The sequence below is a fragment of the Ambystoma mexicanum genome, chromosome 4q (assembly GCF_040938575.1).
Source record: "Ambystoma mexicanum isolate Mex_15411 chromosome 4q, UKY_AmexF1_1, whole genome shotgun sequence".
NCBI lineage: Eukaryota > Metazoa > Chordata > Amphibia > Caudata > Ambystomatidae > Ambystoma > Ambystoma mexicanum.
In genome coordinates, this window is record NC_090928.1 from 1,303,579,928 (window position 1) to 1,303,603,149 (window position 23,222).

At 46.0% G+C, this 23,222-nt stretch overlaps 1 protein-coding gene across 1 annotated transcript in view; it reads left to right on the top strand.

Annotated features, from left to right (window-relative positions):
* Positions 1 to 18,405, top strand: part of LOC138468413 (gastrula zinc finger protein XlCGF57.1-like) — a 54,550-nt gene extending 36,145 nt beyond the window's left edge. Inside the window, exon 3 of the mRNA XM_069608964.1 lies at positions 15,870 to 18,405. Within this exon, the coding sequence (XP_069465065.1) occupies positions 16,341 to 17,276 (936 nt within the window). The 5' untranslated portion in view covers positions 15,870 to 16,340 and the 3' untranslated portion in view covers positions 17,277 to 18,405. The remainder of the gene's footprint in view (positions 1 to 15,869) is intronic.
* Positions 18,406 to 23,222: the final 4,817 nt, after the last annotated feature.

Consider the following 23,222-nt stretch of genomic DNA (forward strand, 5'->3'; position numbering starts at 1 on the left):
GGTAGAGCCCTGCTTTGCGCTCGATCTCTGAAGACCTGCAAAGGTACTTCAACCGCTTGGAGCTGTGGGAGCAAATACTCTCAATGCCACCTTGGTACCCTGAAAAGAGCCTTCTTGGAAGTGTCCCTGAGCCCTCCAGTGGTCTGATCAGCTTGAACATTGGCACCTGCGTGGGAGCGTTGCTACATCATGTTTTACCTTGAGCTTTGGGGAAATCCTTGTATGTACTGCAAACCATCTTCTTGCCGAATTACATTGACCCAGCAGCTTTGGTCGTGAGAGAGGACCGTGCATCAGACCGCGAGACTTGGGTGCCCTTGCATCACTGTGCACCAGTGACTGCTGCTGCTGACGACTTTCCTGCCTTTCTACAAGTGTCCTGAGACGAGCTGTATCAGTGCTTTCTTTGTCCTGCATTTGTGACGAGATATTAAGCTCCAGTTGTAAACCGGACCCGCATCTGCACCTGCGGCACCTGTGCACTTTAAAGCTAAACCAATGAGGGGTTTCGTACTCCAGCGACCATCTCCAAGCCTGCCAAGTTTGGACCCTGAGTGAGCTAAGGGCGGTGAGTCGTCATACCACTTAACAGTGGCACCTAGTTCATGCAACCCGTTTTTATGCATGAAGGATCCCTTGTGGTCCTTGCCTTGGCTGGCTCTTGCTTTCTATAGTCCTCCAAAAGTTGGGGACAACCCTGTTCTCCACAGCAGATCCTCCTCTGACTCTCAGAACCAAATTGCTACACTCCAGAATTATGTTGCTGACTTTTCCTTTCCCTTGATTGTTATCCTTTGTAAGCTTTACACATCACAGAGCGTTTTTACACGCACACACTTGACACTGAGCACATGACCCCAATCTTCGCAGGGCTTGACTTTTAAGTTAGGAATATTCATCTCTGGAGTTGGCCAGTGTATTAAAGTTTGTCTGCTTTCCCACCCGACAGGTTTTGGCAGGAAACCGCACTTTACTGCATTGACCAAAATGTGATTGTACATATATTTTACATAGTGTGTGTTTAAGTAGTGATATTGCTGAGTTTGCCATTATTCACTTGTGTTTGTTTTGGGCCTAATAAACTGTATATTTTTTATATACTACTGTCTAAGGGTAATTTGTGTCGTCCTACTCTGTGTGTTCATCCAAGACCTCAGATCCCCGACTACTCCTAAGCCTTAGCTGCTCTCAAGCTACCTTGAATTGCCCGGGCTAACCTCACAGAAGTGTTCCCTGTTTCACTGAAGGGTGGCCTCCTAAAAATCTGTTCACAGAGCATAGTTTCGAAATCCATTCTAATAGAAGGTCCCAGCAGCCTCAGGAGTATTCAATCTCACCAGCAGAGTTAGAAAGTCCCAGCTGCATCCAGAGTCCTCAATCTCACCAGCCGAACTAGAAGGTCCCAGCGGCCTCAGGAGTATAACAAAGTATCTATAGCTTAAATGAATATCAACCTTTGGAAATTAACTTGACGTGCTAGAGGTTAAGGAACAAGCCTCTTAATGATGTCAAGGCCTAGGATTCCTCCACTCCAAGCTTATACATCAAGGTGGAGTGATAGTCGGTCTATGAAATGTCAATTTTGTGTAATATCTGATGTGACAGTATCTTATTGTTTTGCCCCTTGGATAGAATGTTAAGCGATAAATGGCTTCATACTTAAGGAAATAGGTATAAGGGTCAGTAAAAGTGGCAGTACTCCTTTGTAAAGTGGCAGAACATTATGCACAATTAAAAGATATAGGTCTCATTACAATTTTGGTGGTACCTCTGCAGTTAATCCACTGAGATACCACCAAACCAAATGACCATTACCACCACTTGGTCCTGCAGAATTACCACTGGATTACAAGTGAATGTAGGTGGTGTTACTCCCCATGTATTGGACTCCATGGGATTTCTAGTGTAATTCCTTTGATTTGGCAGTTTTTGGGCTGTAAAGCGGAAGAATTGCCTCCCGCAATCTGCTGGAGGGTTTTCCTCCACCTTACCTCCAAACCTGTAGTTGGGCGGTGTAGTAATGCTGCAGAAATGCAATTTTTACTCGTTTTATTTGGCCAAACCATCAGCACTCGTAATGAGGCGCACTCTTATCTAATGGCAGCCTAGTAAAAGAAGACATTTAATGGCGAATCATTATATGGAATTGATGAAATACTCGTAACATTGGCACTCTTGCGTTTGCATTTTGTATTTTAATTTACGAAGTTCCTTCAATATTTCATGGATTTGACTAATTATCCATTTGCACTTTGTAGTTTATGGACTTGGATAAATATTTAAGCAATATTAGTATGCAATTTATTTATTTATCGATTTGTATAGTGCTCCCGGTACCCGAGGGCTTAAGGGTGCATATATAAAACCGGGACAGAAACAAACCATGTAATTACTGAAAAAGTGTGAGGATGAGGAAGAAAACAGTTAACCAGCGAGGTTTACGAGAAAAGAAAGGTCTTTAATTTCTTCTTAAACTCTTCTGTCGAGACAATATTTCTGAGCGCGGGTGCCAGGGCCTTCCATGCTAGGGGAGCAGCTATACTGAAAGCTCCATTACATGCTTTATTGTTCTTACAACGCAACGTTTTCAACAAATTTGTGTTGTCTGCTCTAAGAAGACGGGTGCTGGGTTTCTTCACAATGGCTTCCATTAGGTAAGATGGTATGTGACCACTCAAACCTTTATGTGTTATGAGCAGGAGCCTAAAGCAAACCCTTGCCTGTACCGGGAGCCAATGCAGGCTATGTCTCGCCACGTCTCGTAACCCTCACTGCCCCATTCTGTACCACCTGGAGATGGTGGAAATCCATCGTAGTGATACCTGTCAAAAGGCTACCACAATAATCCAATTTGGAGCAGATAATGGCTCTTGCCAGAGTCTCATTTTTTTTCTCAGAGATCAGGCACGAGGCCTCGCAACAATTGAATAGAGTAAGAGGGCGAAGAAACCAGACGCTCACCTGAGCCTTCATATTAAGGTTCTTGTCGAATGGGATGCCTGCGTCTTCAATAGGTTATTGTACATGGGGCCTTACTTCTCTTATCTAGTGTCAGAACCAACAATCATGAGTTCCGTTTTGGCACTGTTGATTTCCAGGCCATTAGCCACCATCCACTTTTGGATCTTCTGATAGATTTGATTGATGAATAATTCATCTTCGCAATGTACTCCTGAAATTGGAATGTCATATTGCGTGTTGTCAGCGTAATTGGCTAAAACAATCCCCTCCTGCTCCAGCAAGAAGAAAAACAGAATCCTACAAATATTATAAAAACATGGGGTCACACAGGCCCCTTGTGGAACCCCAATTAATAAAGGAACCGGATTTGCCTTTGCCAAGTCACTTGCCACCCTAACCTGCCTACCACTTAGAAAAGAGGAAATCCATTGGATGGCTTGGGATGAGAAATTGACAATTTCCCTCAACCTGGTGGATAGAATGGAGTGGTCCACCAGGTCGAAAGCTGCCAAAGGATCCAATATCATCAGTAAGGCAGTTTGGCCTTCATCCATGCCTTGATATAAATGGGATTTTAAGGCTAAATGGGCCGTCTCTGTCCGGTGGTATTGACGGAATCCAGATTGGAATTCATGCAAAATCTGGTTGTTATTAAGGTAGAGCGAGATCTGGTTGTACGCCACTCTATCCAGAATTTTCAAAAGAAACATGGTATTTGTTATCGGTCTTTATTCGGAAGGCGTAAGGGGGCAAAGGTTTTTTTTTTCTTTTTTTCAATAACAGAGTAATCCATGCATTTGTTATATCATTGGGAAGTCTATGCTGACCAAAATAGGCATTTACAAATTTTGTGAGTGCAGGAATTAAAATGGGTGAACACTCCTTAATAATAATTGAAGAGCTGGGCTCATCCTTACAGCTTGTAGTTTTTAATTGGGCAATCATTTTGGAAAGTTCAGCCTCTGATATGGGTGAAAAATGTCATGTCTTCACCTCCCTGTCCTTATTTGGTAGCGAGAATACATTGGCATCTTGATCCTCTTTGCCAAGAGAGCTTTTTCTCTGTTCTCTAATTTTCTGAATATGACCTCCTGGATATTTGAACATCAAGGATTGTTTTTTTAAATCGGGTCTTGGGCAGGCCTCAGTACATGTTTTTGCTCTTTTAGTATCTAAAGAGTTCCTTTCGTGCCTGACTTGGCATTCCCAATTCTGACATTCAATGACTCCTTTTTAGCGGAGTTAAAGATGCTGGATAGCTTTGTTATATGCTTGCAGGCTAGATTAATCTCGACATTGCCGCCATGCATAGAAGAGTTTAATTTTATTGGTCTTTACCTCTGCAAGGTTATCGTTAAACCATGCATTACATATTAGCAGGGGCTAGTTTTCTGTTGTCAGTTGCTATGTTTAGTAAATTTGCAAAAAATGTTTGTGAAATCCTCCACGCTTCCTGCATTACCAATTTCAGCTTTCAGAGTCATGGCCCATGGGCTCAGATTTTCCAATGTCGGTTTCTTGCGCCTTCTAATGGTTTGGGCAACTCTAAGCTCCTTGAATCTTTTGGTGAAGGAATTAATGATCCGACCATGGGCAAGGTAAAACTTCCTTATTTGACAGGATCGGATTGTGGGTGGAGACCCAATCTAGAGTATGACCCTTGATATGCGTGAGCTCTCTAATAATGTGAGCGAAGCAGAGCAAATCTAATGTAGTCTCCAGAAACCCTGCATTAGTATCCAAGTCACTGCCTAACCAAAGATTAAAATCTCCCAACAAAACCAGTTTAGTGTTTGGTTTAAGGAAGGACAGTAGACAATTACTCAATTGAAAAAGAAAGGTGGGTGCTTGGGTTGGAGCTCTATAGAGAAATGGGATGTTAAGTGTGGTTTCAGCACTAATGTCCACTTTCACCAGAACAAACATCACTCCTGGAATAGTATCACCATCAACCTTATTTTCCCAGGTTTTTAGTTCTGATTTACTAAGGGTAACCCCTCCAGCCCCCCTTCTATCACGCCTTATCATACAATAGCCCTCTGGAACTGCTAAAGCCAGACTGGGTCCAGAAGCCTCATAGCTCCATGTCTCTGTTAAGACACAGAGATCCACATTATATTCTTCAATGAGTGTGGATACTTCGGGTGCGTGTTTCAGCAATGACCTCATGTTTAATAACATGAGTTTCAGCCTACAGGCCGGAGATATAACAGGGTTATTATCCTCTTGCAAACTCTGGACTTGTGTAATCTTATGCTTCCTTGAACTGTTGGGACTAATGAACTGTATGTGGGGTATTGCAGTTTTATCAGGTGGAAAATGTAACTGTGGTGAGTGCTCAGTACTCATGCGCATGCATTTTGTATTTTATAGACCCTATTATCTGAAATTAATGAATTATTTAATGGACCATTGGCCAATTATGCTTTTGCACTTTGCATTTCATAATTGACTGACATTTGTTTTATATTATATTATTTCGTCATATTGGAACTGACCGCATCCTGATTTGTAACGTCAAGATTGATATTTTTAACTGTTGAAATTATTGTGTATGGTTTAAGGCAATGCTGAAAAAACTTACTATAAAATATATATATACACTTACATAGGAGCTGGCTAAGCTAGCCCCTCAACCTGCAGGTGTGCAGCACGTTGTGGCTGCAATCCAGGCTGGCCAGCTATTTTCCAAACACTCAAGCACACCTACACAGCTGTGGGTTGGGACATCTAAGGGACCCCAGCCCCGCCCAAACTGCATAAGGCATTCACCAGCAAGGCTTCATGGGCTTAGAAAGAGCCTACATAGGCAAACTGCCTTTACAGCTGTCCTTCGTACCACAATACAAGTTGAGGGTGCAGGGATACTAAAATGCATTAGTACCCACAATGTCAACCACGGCTGGATGCTTAGCTACTAATGCAGTAAAAGGCTACCTACATTGTGTAGCCCTGCAGTCAGAATATGTCTTTACTGCGCCGCATTAGCAGTGCATGCAATGGCAGCGTGGGTCTGTACCAGATTCTCCCCTACACACTTCTGGTGAATCTGACCTTATATACGTCGTACACTGCACACATTTTATGGGTAGATTATCAATGTAATCCTCCATCATGCTTCAACTATTCAAATGAATATGAGATTACTCCAGGTGCGCAGGAGAAATAGTCAACTGTGATGCACAGGTCAAGTAACTGAAACGGAGGAGAAACAAGTTCCCAAATCGGAAACTCCCGTCCCCTGCACACTTTCATTGGCCGAAATATAAGGCCAAACTTTTCAAAAAATATGTTGTAAACGGGGGGGCTGTTGCGCACATCAAGTATGGCCGCTTAGTGTGAGAGCTCCGACTCGGACATAAATCCTCTCAAATTCGTCCCAGACTTCAACAGAAGCCCGCATCCGAGGGCAAGAAACACAAGGCACAATTGGGTGAAAGAGCGGTGGAAATCTGTGCCCGTGTTCGCAAGTTATTGCGACCGGTGTTCTCGGCGGCGAAGGGAGACCCGCGTGGCCGCCTGGAGGCTCCACGAACGTTTGGACTGCAAGCTGCGGTGGGGGAGGGGCACCGCGCGGCCTACGATATCCTGGAGACGAGAAAGCCGAGAGGCTGCCAGTCCCTGAGACGATCGTGGCTGCAGCAGCGATCGCTCCTTGGAGGCAGGAGGAGGCAAAAACGAGAAGCGGTACCCGGTGGAAGTGGACCGCCTTCATCCGGTGGGACCGGGAGTGCTGCAAGGCCCGGCCTCAGCCCACGGCACCTGGCGGCGCTGCCGGCGGCTCCTTGCGACGCTGCCCGCTGGGTTGCGAACATGGCCCGGGGGCATGTGCATTGGGAGTCCACCTCCCGCACATATAAAGTAAGTGATTTTGGCCCGCACCGGGGGCCCTATTTCCAACGCCGGAGAAGCGGACCCCCTACGATACCCGGCTCGCGGAGGCAGCTGCGGCAGGGGGGCCCCCATCGTGCCCCACGGCAGTTATCTCGATCCAGTTATAACCCCAATGGATACGGGGGAATAAACACGGATCCTTGAAAGTGGGGGCATCCCGGGGTCCCAATGGGCCACATACATGTGACTGCGGGGGAGAATGAACATTGGCCCTTAAGTGCAGTATAACTGCAACGACCTCAAGCCCTAGAACGTGCCGACACAACTGGGGGACGCCGCTTTTATTGCTCCGGGCACACTGCCCAGCGGTCCAACAAGGCCCTCACGAATACAGACCGGAGCGGTGGCCGTGGGGCTCCCACCGGCGCAAAACTGCTGGATTTACTCAACTTATAGAAGCGAACCACCATTTACTAAGGGCAGACATACAAGGAAACAACCCTTCCCCATCCTGAGCCAATCACCAGTTCATTGGGCGGCAATACGTGGGAGAACACAGTCCACCCCCAGCAGAACACCACAGCACATGGGCCGCAACGAGAAGAAGGGAACAGGAGGGAAAAAGACTGGTCCAATGGATACCTACACCAGTTCGCAACCACAAGGAGAGACTGGGGGCAACCATCAACGTCAGATGGGCAGGAGAATGACCCGATGGATCGCCTGGCAACGCTGGTACAGAATGGATTCATGGCTGTGAATGTTAAACTAGATGACATAGTGGCGACGATCGGATCCCTGAAAGCACGCGTGGAGAAGGAGAGCGCACGTATTACGGAGGCGGAAAACAGGATAAGTGTAAGCGAAGATACGATATTACAACACAGTCGAGACATAGCCCACCTCCAATCAGAATTGTACAAAACTCAAGCCAAGTGTGAGGATCTCGAATCGAGGTCCCGGAGAAATAACATTCGATCGTTGGGGTATCGGAAAACTATGGCAAAGGACCCATGGAGAAACAAGTAGAAACGCTACTGAAGGACATGCTAGGTGCCGACTCCTTCCCAGAACACTTTCTGATTCAAAGGGCCCACTGCACCCTAACACCGTGCCCGAAACCAGGAGCTCCCCCTCGAACTATAATTGCACGGCTCCTTAACTATAGGGACAGAGACACTATACTTCGACTATCGAGGGGAAAAAGGAACTCTACCCCATGATCAGAATAGAATCCACATATATCTAGACTTTTCGACCACTGTGCAAACGCAAAGGAGATCGTATGAAGGAGTGAAAAGACAATTGTGAATGCGTAATGTGCCCTATGCCCTTATCTTTCCGGGGAGGATGAGAATACAACATGGGGGACGGGCCCACTTCTTTGAAAACCCCACAGAAGCCATGGTGTATGTTCAGGCATCCATTCCGTTACCCCCCGGAGACCGAGCGGCGAACCAAAATGCGAGACCACAACCAAGAGATGAGAGGTGAGACCCAACAGACTGAAAATGGAATGAAAACCACCTATCTGTCGGCTGAGGAAAAATTGACAACTACATAACAAGGACGAACTGAACAAAGACTCATGATCATCCAGGCCGTGAGTCTCTAGCTGGCGCGCGCCAGATGGCTGCAACTAGTGACCCTCTGGAAAGCTCCACCAGTTCAGGGGAATGTTAATTACAGGGAGGCATTGTCAAGTTGGGGAAGATGATGTGGGTGGGGGATTGAAGTATTGCAAATTGTTTAGCTCTGTTGAGCATTGTGGAAATGACGGGGGAAAGTTGGGATATTGGGAATCAGTTGGAAGAGTCCCACAAGTTCTTAAAAAATGTGGTGACAGGGCGGCACATGTAACTCTCCTAAATAGCAGTGCAAGGTGGGGCGTGATGAAGAAATGCGGATATGGCTAACCCCAATATGATGGCCCGAGGGTTGAGACTAAAGCTCCTCACATGGAACATCCGAGGGTTGAATAACCAAGCCAAGTTAAACAAGGTGGGGACCTATGTCAGTCGACACCACCCCCAGATAGTCATGTTACAGGAAACCCATGCACTGCAGAAAGTAAACACTGAGCTTTTGAAGGGGTGGGGTCAACACAGATACTATACCGAGTACTCTTCACAGGCGAGAGGAGTACTCATCCTGATCCACCCCTCAGTTGGGTTTCAATTTGGTAAGAGCAAGATAGACCCACAAGGTCGCTATTTGATAGTGTGGGGAAGCATCACAGGGGAAAAATTGATACTGGTGAACACATATGGCCCGAATGTGGATGATCCCGATTTTTACACAAATGTAATACAAGAGGTGAACTTCTCTGGTGGTGAGCAAGTGGTGTGGGGAGGGGATTTCAATACCATTCTGGATATCACACTAGTTCGCTCTACGTCTAGATACAGAAACTCCACCAAAACCGCAGGTATCCTACAACAAATCCTGGTACAATTCACGCTAGTGGACGCCTGGAGGGCTCTTCACCCCCATAAAAGGCAATACTCCTTTTACTCCTCAGTGCATGACACAGAGTCCCGGATAGATTACTGGCTGGTGTCTGCGTCACTCATGCACCAAATTGACAGTAGTGAGATGCTCCCCCGTACCCTATCTGACCACTCACCTATCCTTTTAAATATGACACTGGAGAATATAAAGCCCCCTCCCAGAAGATGGAAAATGCCACACGATATTTTCAGAGACCCCACAGTGACGGAGGCACTACACACAGAGTTGGAGTTCTTCCTTGAAACAAACAAAGATTCAGTGAGTAGCAGTGCAACTCTATGGGAGACGTTTAAGGTTTGGATGAGGGACTTGGATCTCCAAGTCCACGGGGCTGTTGAGAGCCGTCAGGCTGAAACTGGCGGAAACTGAGAAGCGATTGGGCGAATTGGAGATGCGATACACAGCCGCGCATGAGGACAGTGTCCTGGCGGACATTAACGGTAACCTGCAGGAATTCAATAGACTGGCCACTAGGGAGCTGTGGTATATGGCAACCCCAGTTAAAGCACGCAGTTATGGCGAGGGGAATAGGGCGGATCACACCCTAGCCAACTTGTTGAAGTCCGAAAAACATCATACCATGATTTCTAGCATAATAGCGGGGGACGGTACGGTGGCCACAAGTGAGGGAGATATAAATGGAGAATTCACCCAGTTCTACACAGACCTGTATGCTAACCATGATCTGAAAACACCACAAGAAATTGGAGAATACTTAGGAAACATTACACTCCCGTAGTTGTCAACAGAGCACAGACTGTTGCTTAACCAACCCCTATCGGTCGAGGAAATTAAGGAAGCGATAGTCACTAGCTAATGGTAAGGCACCCAGCTCAGATGGATTGGGGGCCGAGCTTTACAAGGAGCTCAGTGAGGAACTAGCCCCGGTGCTCCTGTCTGTGTGGGAGGAGGCCTTGGAACTGGGGACACTCCCAACATCCATGAGGGAGGCTATTATAACCGTGCTCTTCAAACCCAGACGCCCGTCGAATGAAATGTCCTCATATCGGCCTCTATCCCTTATAAATTGCGACGCCAAGATATTTGCAAAGGCCCTGGCCACGAGACTCCTGCCTAACATGCCACTACTGGTCCACCCGGACCAGTGCGGGTTCATCCCTACCAGATCCACAGCGTTAAATCTCTGCAGGCTATTTGGTATCATGGCCCAGATGTATGTCCGAGAACCAGACACACACCTGGGGCCAGTGATGGGGGCGGTACAGGAATTTGCAGAATACTCGGGATACCAAACTAACCATTCCAAATCGGAAATCTTTCCCTTGACCCCTGCCACTAAATGTCCGGAACATACACATGGTCTAAAATGGTCCCCTGATAAGATTAGATATTTGGGTGTGATTGTGTCGAGAGATAGAGCCTCCCTATTGTCGAACAATCATGATTCCCTCTTGGACACAATTGCCACTAAACTCTGTTTTTGGGCCAAACTCCCCATATCCCTCATCAGCCGGGTTGCTGTATTGAAAATGATTATTCTCCCCAAACTATTATATGTATTCACTAATGTCCCGATATGGCCTGGTAGGCAATTATTTTTTGGATAAACTTAGGTCCACGGTGGTGGAGTTTGTCTGGTGTGGGGGGGCGGCCAGAATGAAGTGGGAAAAGATGATCGAACCTTATAACAAAGGAGGCATAGCAGCACCAGATTTTGAATTATATTACCTAGTGGCACAGGCCCAGTTTGTTAAAAATTGGTATGACGAGCAAGACACCTCACCCCACATAGTCCTAGAGACGCATGCAGCACGTCCGACCGACTTAAGGTCCGTTATCTTTAAAGAAAACACAAGGATGAATGTCCATTCGACCCAGTTAGTACAACAGTGCATGCATGGTCAAGGATCTTCCATAGGCTCGGGCTGGAGTCACCATACTATTGAGGCCCTGTTCTGGAACTTCCCAGGTATAGCACCCACGTATGACTCTGATGTGCAAAAGACATGGGATGCAGAGAGACAATTCAAAATCAAAGACATATTCCCAAATGGAAAATTTATAACATTGGAGGAAGTCAAAACGAGGATGGGTAGAGATCAATTGATGGTTTTGCCATACTATAGAATGAAAATGGCATTTAAGGCTAGATGGCCCCTGTTCACTGATGGGCCCCCACCACACCCGTGCCTGGCGACCCTGTCCACCCGATCGGGAACCAGGCCTCCTGGGAGTCAGATGTGGGTGCTACCATTAGTGATAGGTCCTGGGAGAGGTATTGTGAACTGACCAAGAGGGTATCCATGAATGCCGGCCTCCGGCTGATTCAATTTAAGGTTCTGAACAAGTTACACTACACTCCCCAAAAAATTGCGAAGTTCACACAAAGCAGCCCTGGCAGATGTCAGAAATGCGGGGCCGATCAGGCTGACCCGTTCCACATGTCTTGGAGCTGCCCACACATATATGCATTCTGGGGGGAGGTGGCAAAAATTCTGGAAGAAGTTACGCAGATACCGGCGGATCTCACACCATTAAAATATCTGTTTGGAGATATAGGTAAGAGATCCGAGGTGATCAGAAGGCTCTTTAACATCGCATGCACGGTGGCCAAAAAGTGCATTCTGCAAAAATGGAAGAGTGTACAGGCACCGCACGTAAATTATTTCCTCAAGGAACTAATGTATGTAAATGAATGTGAGGAGTACTATGTAATGACTTTACCAAGCCCATGTAAACCGAAGGACATCTGGGCCCCGCTCAGAGTATATTTATGTGAGATGGACTCGAACAGCAGTAGCCCGGCAGGGCCAAATAACCTGCCTACTCTGTAAATATTACACGCTGTGCTGAGAGACTGTATCGAATGTTTATGCTATATACATGCTTGAATTGTCGTGCTGCCGCACTGTAGTTGTGTACCACAACTGTTAAATGACGTTTAAAAAAAAAAACGAAGTTGTCAACTTTTTCAAAGACAATTGTAGGGTTATTTTGGAAGTAAGTAAAGTAAGGTCAATTCATTAACCAATTTTCTTCATGGCATCACAAATGCAACTTGAATCAGTAAATCTTTCGTACAATATATCTTTTATTCTTTTAGGCCAAGCGCGTTTTGAGAATATCTTTCTCTTCATCGTGGGTAAATATTCAAATCATTTTTACAAAACAATACCAATAACAATGTTTTAGATTATACAAAATTCAATATGTCTCTTCCTAAGGAAGGTGTTAAAAATACATTTGGTTGTAATTACAATCTATCCATTCATGGTATCAATTTCTTACTAAAGTAACTTTTGCCCTTCAGTCCATTATTCTATGCATAGCATGTAGAGGTTACTTATATAAATTCATATTTTCTGCTATGTGGTATGTTAATTGGACATGATTATGTCCTCTTCATTCACATATTGTCTGTGGTTGGTAATCCATAGTGGATCACAAGTAATCCTTATAGTTTGATGGTATGAGCAGATCCACTACATTTCCCTCTAGGTCCGATCTACATTACTGATACTGTTGCTTTCACTCACTCCCGAATGAAGCAGCCTGCCGTGAACATGCAGAGAGCATGCAAGCGCTCTGGGAGTCATTTACTAGCTGTGGATTCACTGGGTAAATTGCTCCATTACGCTCCGCTCGGGTTCGCAAGCCTGTGGCTCCTCGCGGCTGGGTGGAGAGCTTCCTCTGGTTCTCCTCCGCTCATGCCACTGGGCAAGTGTCTCCTCTTCACGCTTCCTGCTTTGCGACCTCTACAATAGGGAGAGTCATAGGCTAAGACTTCTCAGGACCCGCCATGGCTTCTGGCGTTTCCGTGGTCCCAGCATCTTCTCTCGCCCCAGACTTCCCTCTCAGCTGCAATCTCGGTCTGTGCTGCTTCTTCTTCTTCCACTGCTCTGCTTTCTTTCTCTTCTTCTCTAATCCCTGCACCTGAGCAGCTTTTTAAGCCTCACAGTCCCCTTCAGGTGTAGGCCATTTACACTAATTAAGAGATAGCTCCCAAAGTAGTGCTCCTCTGCACCCCTCTTCCTCGTCCCAGTACTGAGGGAACTATGGCACTTGAAGTCCCTATTAACAAAATTCGGTTTTCTAACTCTTTGTGGTTTACTGATTTGCCTTCTAGTTGCAATAACTTTTTTTAAAAGGAATTTCATGAAATCTGGAAATCCGTCTTGTTGGGAAAGAGGAATAATGTGTTCTGGGCTTTGGTGATTCTTATTTATAGACTTCTTTCTATTACCCCCATCTGAGGTAGGGAAGCATTTAGCTCTAGATGCTTTATAATGGGTGTTATTCACTTTTATACCACATGAGCTTTGGCTGATTTCACCCACATTTAGGTATTTAACAAGTGGAACAGTTACATTATTGTGGCAACAAGCCATTAGGTATGTTGGTATTTGTAGCCTCTCTTCCTCAGGGGAAGGTAAATACTGTGTCTCGCTCCATTGATTCCTCTCACCTAACTTAGCCTTTTCTCCTACCAGGTGAACCTCCGCAGAGCCACCACTCCTGAGGTCAGGATCAGGAAGCATCTGCCTTTTTTCGTGGCCTCCTGGGAGGAGACTTTAGGCAGGGCTTTGGTGAGGGATCCATAGGATTCATCGCAGTTGCCCAGGCCCCTAATCAGTATTGGTTACTTTGGATTTTGAACTCTTGTTTTTGTGATAGTAGATCTCACATTGATGGTTTTATTTGGATTCCGATTCACTTAATATCGACTTGAAGGTAACATTCAGTGGTCATTTCAATATATACAGTAAATATAACAGCACCTGTACTGATTAAGGCCCTAGTGACATCCTGCAGACAATCCCAACCCAGCATTCCAACGTGAGAGTAGCACCAGCTACCAACACCAAAAGACTTTCTTCTTATATTTAACACCAACGGACATAGGACAGATTGCCTTTCCTTAGGGAGCTAGGCCTCCCTAAGGAAAGGCAATCTGCCTTATGTCCATATGCAAAGCCCTCCTAACCCATCCACCTGCCAAGAGCAGGGAATGGCCTCAAGCATTTGTTTGTCCTGACTTGTATATATTCCCACTTAAGGGGATGCACCCCCACTGGTTACTTGGTATGTGATGCAAGCAAATAAGTGGAGGAAAACTTAGTGAGTGCACAGTCACAACAAGAGTCAAGGGGCTCTACCCACTAACCCTGTACCCACTAACTTCTCCAATATTCAAAACATGATTTGATTATTTGTATTGCTTTAGTCCGATTGCGCTTTTAAACACTATTATGAACATTTAACAATAGAAATCTTGTTCCATTTGCCAGTTTGTACAATATTAACATTGATGGTTGAATCCACCCAGACTGTTAGGCCACCACTAGCCCTCACAGGCATGGATATGATATGAAGCCTACCCTGTATCAATATCTCACACGTTGCTCAGGTTTCCTGTTACATGGTGCCATCTGATAAATTGACACCAATGATCATCTATAGTATTTTTGTCCAAACCTGTGATATTCCAGGACAGAGAGGATAACTCAGAGCCAGCTATGGGTACATCTAGTTTAGGGGCAGGGGATGAATATTTCCACTCTATAAAGTCTACCAGGCTGCCAACCTCAGCCATCTTGAATGCTCTAACACTCCCAGTGTTAGACGACTTATTCGCACCAGCACAACCAACCACAGTGGAACCCGGAAGCCTTCCCTGACACCACGTTTTCCACGTGGCGTCCTAATGCTCTGTTCCCTTCTGAGTGAATCCTGTTCCTGGACCTGCCTGCGAGTCCTGTTTCTTGCTGTGTGTTCTTCCGTTTCGCTGCCTTGTCCTTACCATTCCTTCATGCCATGTGCAGTCTTCCCCTCGCTCCTTTGTCCTTGATCTCTGGTCACTGGCTTTCCTCGTGATTTCCTCCAGACCTTTGAGTCCTGCCTGGTTTCTGAATATCCATTGTCTTTTTCCAGCATGGAACCATCAGTGGAGGTTTTTTGTACTTCCTGCTTTTTTCTCTACCGACAATCGACCTTCCTTGTCTTTATTCCATGTGTAACATTGTTCTCATTCCATCACTGTTACATAGTGGACACCCATAGAGGCCGGCCTTACCTTATGAAATCCTCCAGGCATCCCAGGGAGCAGGTACGGTTGGTGGCTAATAAAATGTAGTCAATGAGGACCCACTAGGCTGGCCTACAGATGTCTATCAATTGGTGACAAACTGCTGGCATAGTGTGAAGAGTAAGACCTTATCATTCATGTAAGTAAATGTGGAACTTTCATGTGCTAGTTGGGGCCTCGCAAAAAAAGTATGATGGTAGGACAGAAATGCACACTCCTGATATATTTTGTTTACTCTGTAGCACAATTTTATATACTAAAAGTAAGTCTAACTAAAAACAAAACACGCTATTCCAACTGCCGTCACATCTGCTCTGTAACTCTTGCATTATTCCTCTACCACTCATTGAAATACGTCTCTCCAATCGATGGGATTTCAAAGTCGTATCATTGACTACATACACTCCATGAACTAGCCCACATCACTAGTACTAAGAGACAGCCTGCCTGCTAAATGTTATGCTTGGGACCATGACCATATATTCATTATTAATGTGCATTTCCTTTAATTCTATAGGTGACTGATGCTCAGAAAAAAGCAGCTATAGTGATTCAGTAATTTCTCTGATGGACCTATACAGTAGAAAGCTTCATTGGGAGCCTATGAACTACCTGCACATCTACAAGGATACAGGACTTGGGGGAACTAGTTGTTTTTTCATTGTAATGAGAAACTGGTATCGTGTTTCAGCCAATCGCCTTCCTCGTAACTTCCAGCATCTTATGACATAGATACGATGAACATATAGAATGGTTGACGGAGCATAAGAACACAGTGTAATATTTTCTGTAATAAAAATGTTTTGTTTTGTTATTATTCATGATAGAGCATGTGTGGCATATTATGTATAGTTTGCATATAGAGGTAGTTCATTTAAAAGATTCTGTAATCACTTGTCAATAGAAATGGACCAATAGAGTCATGCACTGAATGTGCCAGAACCTTCAGTAGGAAGGAGTCTAGTTTGTTATCAGGGAAGATCTACAGATGAGAAACCTCACGTGTGTCCTGAATGTGGGAAAGGGCACCGTCTGGAGAGTGTGTATTCACCACTTGAGAACCCAGACAGGTGGGCAACCTCATCTGTGCACTGAATGTCGGAAAGGTTTCCATGTCAAGGGAAGTCTTATTCACCAGCAGCGAATATACACAAATGAGAACCCGCATCTGTGCACTAAATGCAGGAAAATGTTCAGTACAAAGGGAGCTCTTAATAAACACCCGAGGACACATGCAGTAGAGAAAGCCCATCCATGCAGTGAATGTGGCAAAAGCTTCCGTGTGAAGGCAGCGCTCATTAAACACCTGAGAACACATACCGGTGAAAAACCTTATGAGTGCACCGAGTGTGGGGAAAGGTTTGGTTGGGAGGCAAGTCTTATTCAGCACCTGAGAACACATACAGGTGAGAAACCTTATGAGTGCACTGACTGCGGGAGAAGGTTCAGTCAGAAGGGAAATCTTATTCAGCACCTGAGAACACATACACGTGAGAAAACACACCTGTGCTCCGAATGTGGGAAAAGCTTTAGTGTTAAATCATCTCTTATCAAGCACCTAAGAACACATACAGGTGAGAAGCCTCATCAGTGCACTGAATGTGGGAAAAGCTTCAGAGTGAAGGTAACTCTTATTAAGCACTTAAGAACACATACAGGTGAAAAACCTTATGAGTGCACTGAGTGTGAGGAAAAGTTTGGTTGGAAGGCAAGCCTTATACAACACCTGATAACACATACAGGAGAAAAACCTTATGCGTGCACTGAATGTGGGGAAAAGTTTGGTTGGAAGACCAGCCTTGTTCATCACCTGAGAAGACATACAGGGGAAAAACCTTATGCGTGCACTGCATGTGGGAAAAGGTTTGCTTGGAAGCCAAGTCTTATTCAGCACCTGAGAACACATACACGTGGAAAGCCTTAACGGTACACTGACTCAAGAACTTCTTAATTCAGAAGGGAAATCCTGTTAGCAACCAGAGGACACATAGAAGTGAGAAACATATTCAGTGCACAGAATGTGGATAAAGCTTTAGTGCAAAGACATTTCTTATTCATCACCTTAGAATCAATTCAGGTGAAAACCCTTATGAGTAAAGAGAATACATAAAGTGAGAAAACTCCTCTTCACTCGCCATGTTTAAAAAACTTCAGTGAGGAGGGAGCTTTTTTTTTTTTTTTTAAATGTGTCTGTGCTTCATGGCTATTGGCGAAACCATGAAGACCATATCCCCTCTGTTCTTCAGTTTTCATTGGCAACTACATAATTGTGTGTGAGCTTATTGCACAAATTGCTGGTTATGATTTCTGGAATCACTGGTGTTTGAAATGTATCCCTCCAGGAATATTGGAACAGGAGAGCCTGCCTTCTGTGGTATGGTAGCCATCCTATGAAACACTGCCTGAGGGCCTTAGACAAATTAATGACCACTGGAAATTTTGAAAATGGCTGTTAATGAATAACCGTTCTTCAACTATAGTCTTGTCTTCCCATCAGGATCCTGAAAAATGTTACACACTTGCCTCCCGTGATTGGAGCACTTGATGTAAACAGCTAGTTCTATGGCTCTGGATCCGCTTAGTGGGGTGCACATTACAGAAGAGAGGGTGCAAATGTCCACTCTTTAAGCACTGTTCTCTAAGAATGTTGTTAGCATGATAAATAAGCTGCAGATGTCAAAGGTTTTCTATTGTATAGTATATATTTGTCTATGAAAAAGTACCTCCTTGTGAATAGAGTAGGGACAACAAATTGAATGAAAATATTCATTTTCTTCAATGAAATACATTTTTTGTAAATTAGTAAATGTGTCTACTTTCTGGATAAAATGATCAATATTTGTCTGCTTAACAATGTCATAGCGGGTTCTGTATTCAAAGAATGAATAGTGGCCAAAATGCTTTTTACCAAACAAATGATCACAGCTGTCTAATTTAAACAATCTGCAAGAGTACATCAACTGAAATAAATGAATTCAATGTTGATGAAAATCATGTTAAAATTCGGCCATTATCTGCCACTATTTGATAACATTAAAAAGCTAAATGTCTTACTAGTGCCTTCATTTTTGATCTGATTCTTCTGGCTGGCTTTGCTCGGTCCGAGTTGGGATCCCGATCTCTGTTTTATTTTGGAATGGGTGTGATTGTGCACTTTTTTTTTATTTGTAATTCTATTGTTACATGTCTGTGTTTTCTTCTGCAGATTTTTGATTTAGGCGGTCCAATTCTAAATTTTATTTTTCAAATATCTTGTCAGCCAGCTCACCCAAATCACCCTGATGCCACTATCCTTTTTAGTGCCTTGACTTGGGCTAACCATTTCTAATTATTGGGGATTTCTTCATGTATCCCAATTATTCTTGTGTGCTGGTCTCGTAAGGAACTATTTTTCTTTTTCTAAATGTATTTTTTATTTGAATTTGTAACTCGAGTAAGTGACCATTGCCTAATGGACAGCCAATGATTCTTTCCTACAGTCTTTGGTGTTAAAACTTTGCTAGACGACATTTTCCTCTAAAATTACTTTTGTTGAAAACATTTTCTTCAGTTTGTATCGCCTTGAATTTTCTTTGCGGTTACACATCCCAAGAATTACAGTAAATGTCAGTGACCGAGAACCACCAGGGGGCGCAGAGATGCACTGACGCATCTGCACTAGTCTCCTCCACAGGGCGCCGTTAGAGGGACCTGAGCCCACCCTCGACCCCCAGGAGTGAGGCGCTGACCCCCGGCGGCCTGCGGACACCTCGGCTTGGACTCTCCCACGGAACGCGGGGGGCCCGGGGAGCCGGCGTAAGAACGTACGCAACAGGCGCGGATGGCGCCATTTTAACTACTGTCCTCCTCTCGGCCTGCAGGGCCATTTTTCTCCAGAGGACCCTCGGAGCACAGGCCCCTCTGGGCGGAGCGGACTCTGGGGACACCATACGGTACGAGGGGGCCCCAAATCTTACATCAGCATTCAGGGCAGAGGGGATCGTCCCGGGGCCACCTACCGCGCCTGCTGCTGGGCTCCACTAAAGTGCCCATCCTCAGGAGAATATTTTATGTGGAGGTATCCCGACAGAAAGCAGGGATAGAGAGCGATAGACCCTTGCAAGCCATGGCCTGGAGTTCTGATTCGAGCAACCCCCCGCCCCAACAGTGAGCACGAAGTTTAGGCCCTATACAGTGGAGACCTCTGGTTGCCCTCCCCCCTCTAGAGAAGTGACACAGCCCACTCGGTCCGAGACATTCAGGAAGAGACCTAGTGGAGATGGTCGGGGTGAGCCTATGAACTGGAAGGAGTCCCTGCAGAGATTTCGACATCGGAACCCAAGCCCGCCAACCAGCCCGGAGATGGCGGCCCCGACTCATCAGGAACTGTCAGATACTAGTAGTGTCACTAAAGGTATGGCAGCCCTCTTAGAGGCTTCAGAGCGGACATAGCGGTACGGCTGGACACCCTGGATAAAAAAGTGGACAATGTAGAGGACAGGGTGCAAATGCTCGAAAACAACACAGCCTCGAACGACATTTTGGAGACTCAATTTGAAATGCGCCTATCAGAGCTCGAGAGGAGAGAAGAGAAATGCTCCCTAAAGCTTGATGACTTGGAGAATAGGGAACGCCGCTGTAACCTGCGCTTTTTGGGCTTTCCTGAGCGTTAAGGTGAAACGCAAATGGACATTATCAAAGCTGTAAATGCGGTGGTGGGAACTCTTTTTGAAGGTGCAAATACGAATGAACCTACTATTGACAGAGCCCACAGAGCGGGTGCGGCTAACAGAGGCCCCAGATCCATTCTCGTACGATTCCATTATTTCACGGAGAAAAGCAAAATCCTGGAACTGGCACGCAAGAAGGGCCCGGTGGACTGGGAGGGGGCCCGAATTTCAGTGTATCAGGACCTGTCCGCCTTCACTCTGGCGAGACGTCGAATGTGCTTCCCCGCTAACGAAAATGCTCCAGACCAAGGGGGTCCGATACAGATGGCGGTACCCTTTATCACTTTCTTCCGAACTGGAGGGATACAAATATGCCCTGGTCACGGAGGATGATATTCGTAGGGTGTCGGGAGAACTCCTGGAAGAACCAAACATGGAAGTCGGAGAGCAAGAGAGTATAAGAGAACCGGTTGGCCCGGGGGGGACAAAGGCTCCATGGGAGAGACGTAAAGTCCGAGGCCACAGGAAGTTCAGAAGAGTGGCTCCGGCATCCCCTGGTCAACCTGACACTTGAGGGACCACAGGAGGCTTCACGGTCAAGTTTGTACCTTATTTCGAACGGGGGAGCGCTGTAAATGTTTACAATCTAAATGCAAGACGGGGGTGGGGGGGCTCAAGTTGTTGGTTTTTGAAGAGTTCAAGAGCCCGCAGGGGGGAGACAATGGTGGCCTGGCTCAGCAAACAGGATGAAGCCGCTGGATTACCAGGCGTTCAGGGGGGGAAGGGGGAGGGGGAGGAAAAAGTTGGGGTTTTTTCAATGGGGTTTAAGCTGGGGCAAGCCAAGTCTTCTGTTTTGTTACGTACCTACAGATCTGTCCTTTGAATATAGCAAGGGGCGGGAACATTGCGGGAGCACTGAAAGTAGTTGCTTTGTAGAGGGAGACATGAGCCTTCACCATCGTTATAATGGATGATTCATTACAATTTTTGACAGTGGGCTCGTTAAATGTGCGGGGGCTCAACTCTCCCACTAAAAGGTCGCTGCTGGTGAGGGAATTCTCAAGGCTCCGGCTCCACTTTCTATTTGTGCAAGAAACACACTGGGTTAGGGGCAAAGAACCGAAGCTGAGGGCTAAAACCATTGAACAGACGTATGCAGCGTCCTTCTTAGCCAAGAAACGTGGAGTTGCACTGCTGGTCTCTCCTGGGGTCCACTTTGTACGGGTCTACCCAGGGGGCAGACCCGTAAGGGCGATATATCATGGTCAAGGGGGGAGGTGAGGGGCCGACTGTTTACCCTGGTTTGTGTATATGCTCCAAACGAGGGGCAAGACAACTTCTGGGTGGGGATGAGAGAGAAGATTATGGCTTTTTCGGAGGGTACTTTATTGGTTGGTGGGGATTTTAACATGGTTCTCAGCGCTGAACGGGACAGGAGGTCGCCCATCCCGTGTCCTAATCAGCGACTCCACAAAAAACTGGCTGAGGCTTTCCAAACAGTTAACGAAGAGCTGGGCTTGAGCGATACACACCACAGTAGGCAAGGCCATGACCCCGACTTTACATTTTTTTCAAAAACCCACGCTTCATTTTCCCGTATTGATTATATTCTAGTGGACTCCACGCTTCGGGGAGAGGTCACAGACTCGGGGGTGGAGGTTGTCCCTTGGACAGACCATGACTTGGTTAGAATAAAATTGGGTATCCCCCCGGCCCCGCCACCTGGCTCCTTATGGCGGTGTAACGATCTCCTACTGCATGACAAAGAAGTACGCCAATCCCTCCTAACAGATATTACAGAATGCTTCTCTATAAATGATAATGGGGAGGTTGGGGTCAAGGGAGTCTGGGAGGCGTTCAAGGCAACCATTAGGGGCATTCTCATTGAAACAGGCTCGAGGAAAAAGAGGGAGAGGGGCCATGAGGAGAAACTATTGAAGGAAAAGATAGAGGCCATCCAACCGGGAGGGAAATTAAAAATGCAAATGTTCCCCGGAAAGTGGGAGGTGCTTCAAAGGTTGCGCTCAAAATTGGCTGATCTTCAGGTGGGTCAAACGGAAAGAAAACTGTCCTTTCTGAAACAGAAGTATATGGAAAAGGGGGAAAAGGCGGATAAGATACTAGCTTGGAGGCTTCGCGAACTCAGAAACAGTAGAAGGGTGAATTCCATCCGCTCTCCGGGAGGGGAATCGACAGTTAGAGATAGTAAAATAGCTGAACAGTTTCGGCTGCACTATGAGCACCTGTACTGCTCGGAGTACACAGGAGATGGAACCGAGATTGACAACTTACTGGATTCGCTCCCGATTCCCGGTCTCTCCCCCGAAAAAGCAAGTACACTAGAACTCCCCGACACCCCAGAGGAGATAATAGACACCATATCCTCATTAAAAAGTGGTACAGCTCGAGGGGATGATGGGTTTACGGTCAGGTTTTACAAGACCTACCGGTCAACGTTAGCCCCATTCATGGCTAAAATGTTCAATTCGGCGCTAGTTCAGGGCTCCCTGCCACCCTCGATGATGTCTGCTCTGATAGTAGTGCTCCCCAAAGAAGGGAAGGATCCCTCCCAGTGTCAATCATATCGACCTATATCCCTTCTTAACGTGGATGTTAAAATCCTGGCTAAATTTCTGGCGAACAGATTGGCGAAGCTCCTCCCCTCCTTAATACATGGAGATCAGGTAGGCTTCATTCCGGGACGCCAGGGTTCGGATAATATACGGAAGACCCTAGACCTCATGCACTAAACTACTAGGCAGGGGGTGGAGGGCTACTTGCTGGCACTGGACTCTGAAAAGGCCTTCGACCGTGTCGAATGGCCTTATATGGGTAGAGTTCTTCAGAAAATGGGCCTGGGGGAAAATTTTTGTGGGTGGGTCTCAGCACTATATAATGGTCCTATAGCAAGAGTTTTGGTCAATGGTGGCACATCGGAACCCCTGGCTCTGTCCAGAGGAACCCGACAGGGCTGTCCCCTTTCTCCCCTTTTATATGCTTTGGCAATGGAGCCCCTGACCATAGCGATTAGAGCGGACCAGGAAATCTCAGGGATACGCTGTGAGGACTGCGATTTCAAACTCTCCCTATTTGCTGATGATATCTTGGGTTACCTGACCAACCTCCAGGTTTCACTGCCCAGACTGTTCGAGCTCATAAACTATTATGGTGCATTTTCGGGACTTAAGATAAACGCGTCCAAATCTAGCATTATGCCTATG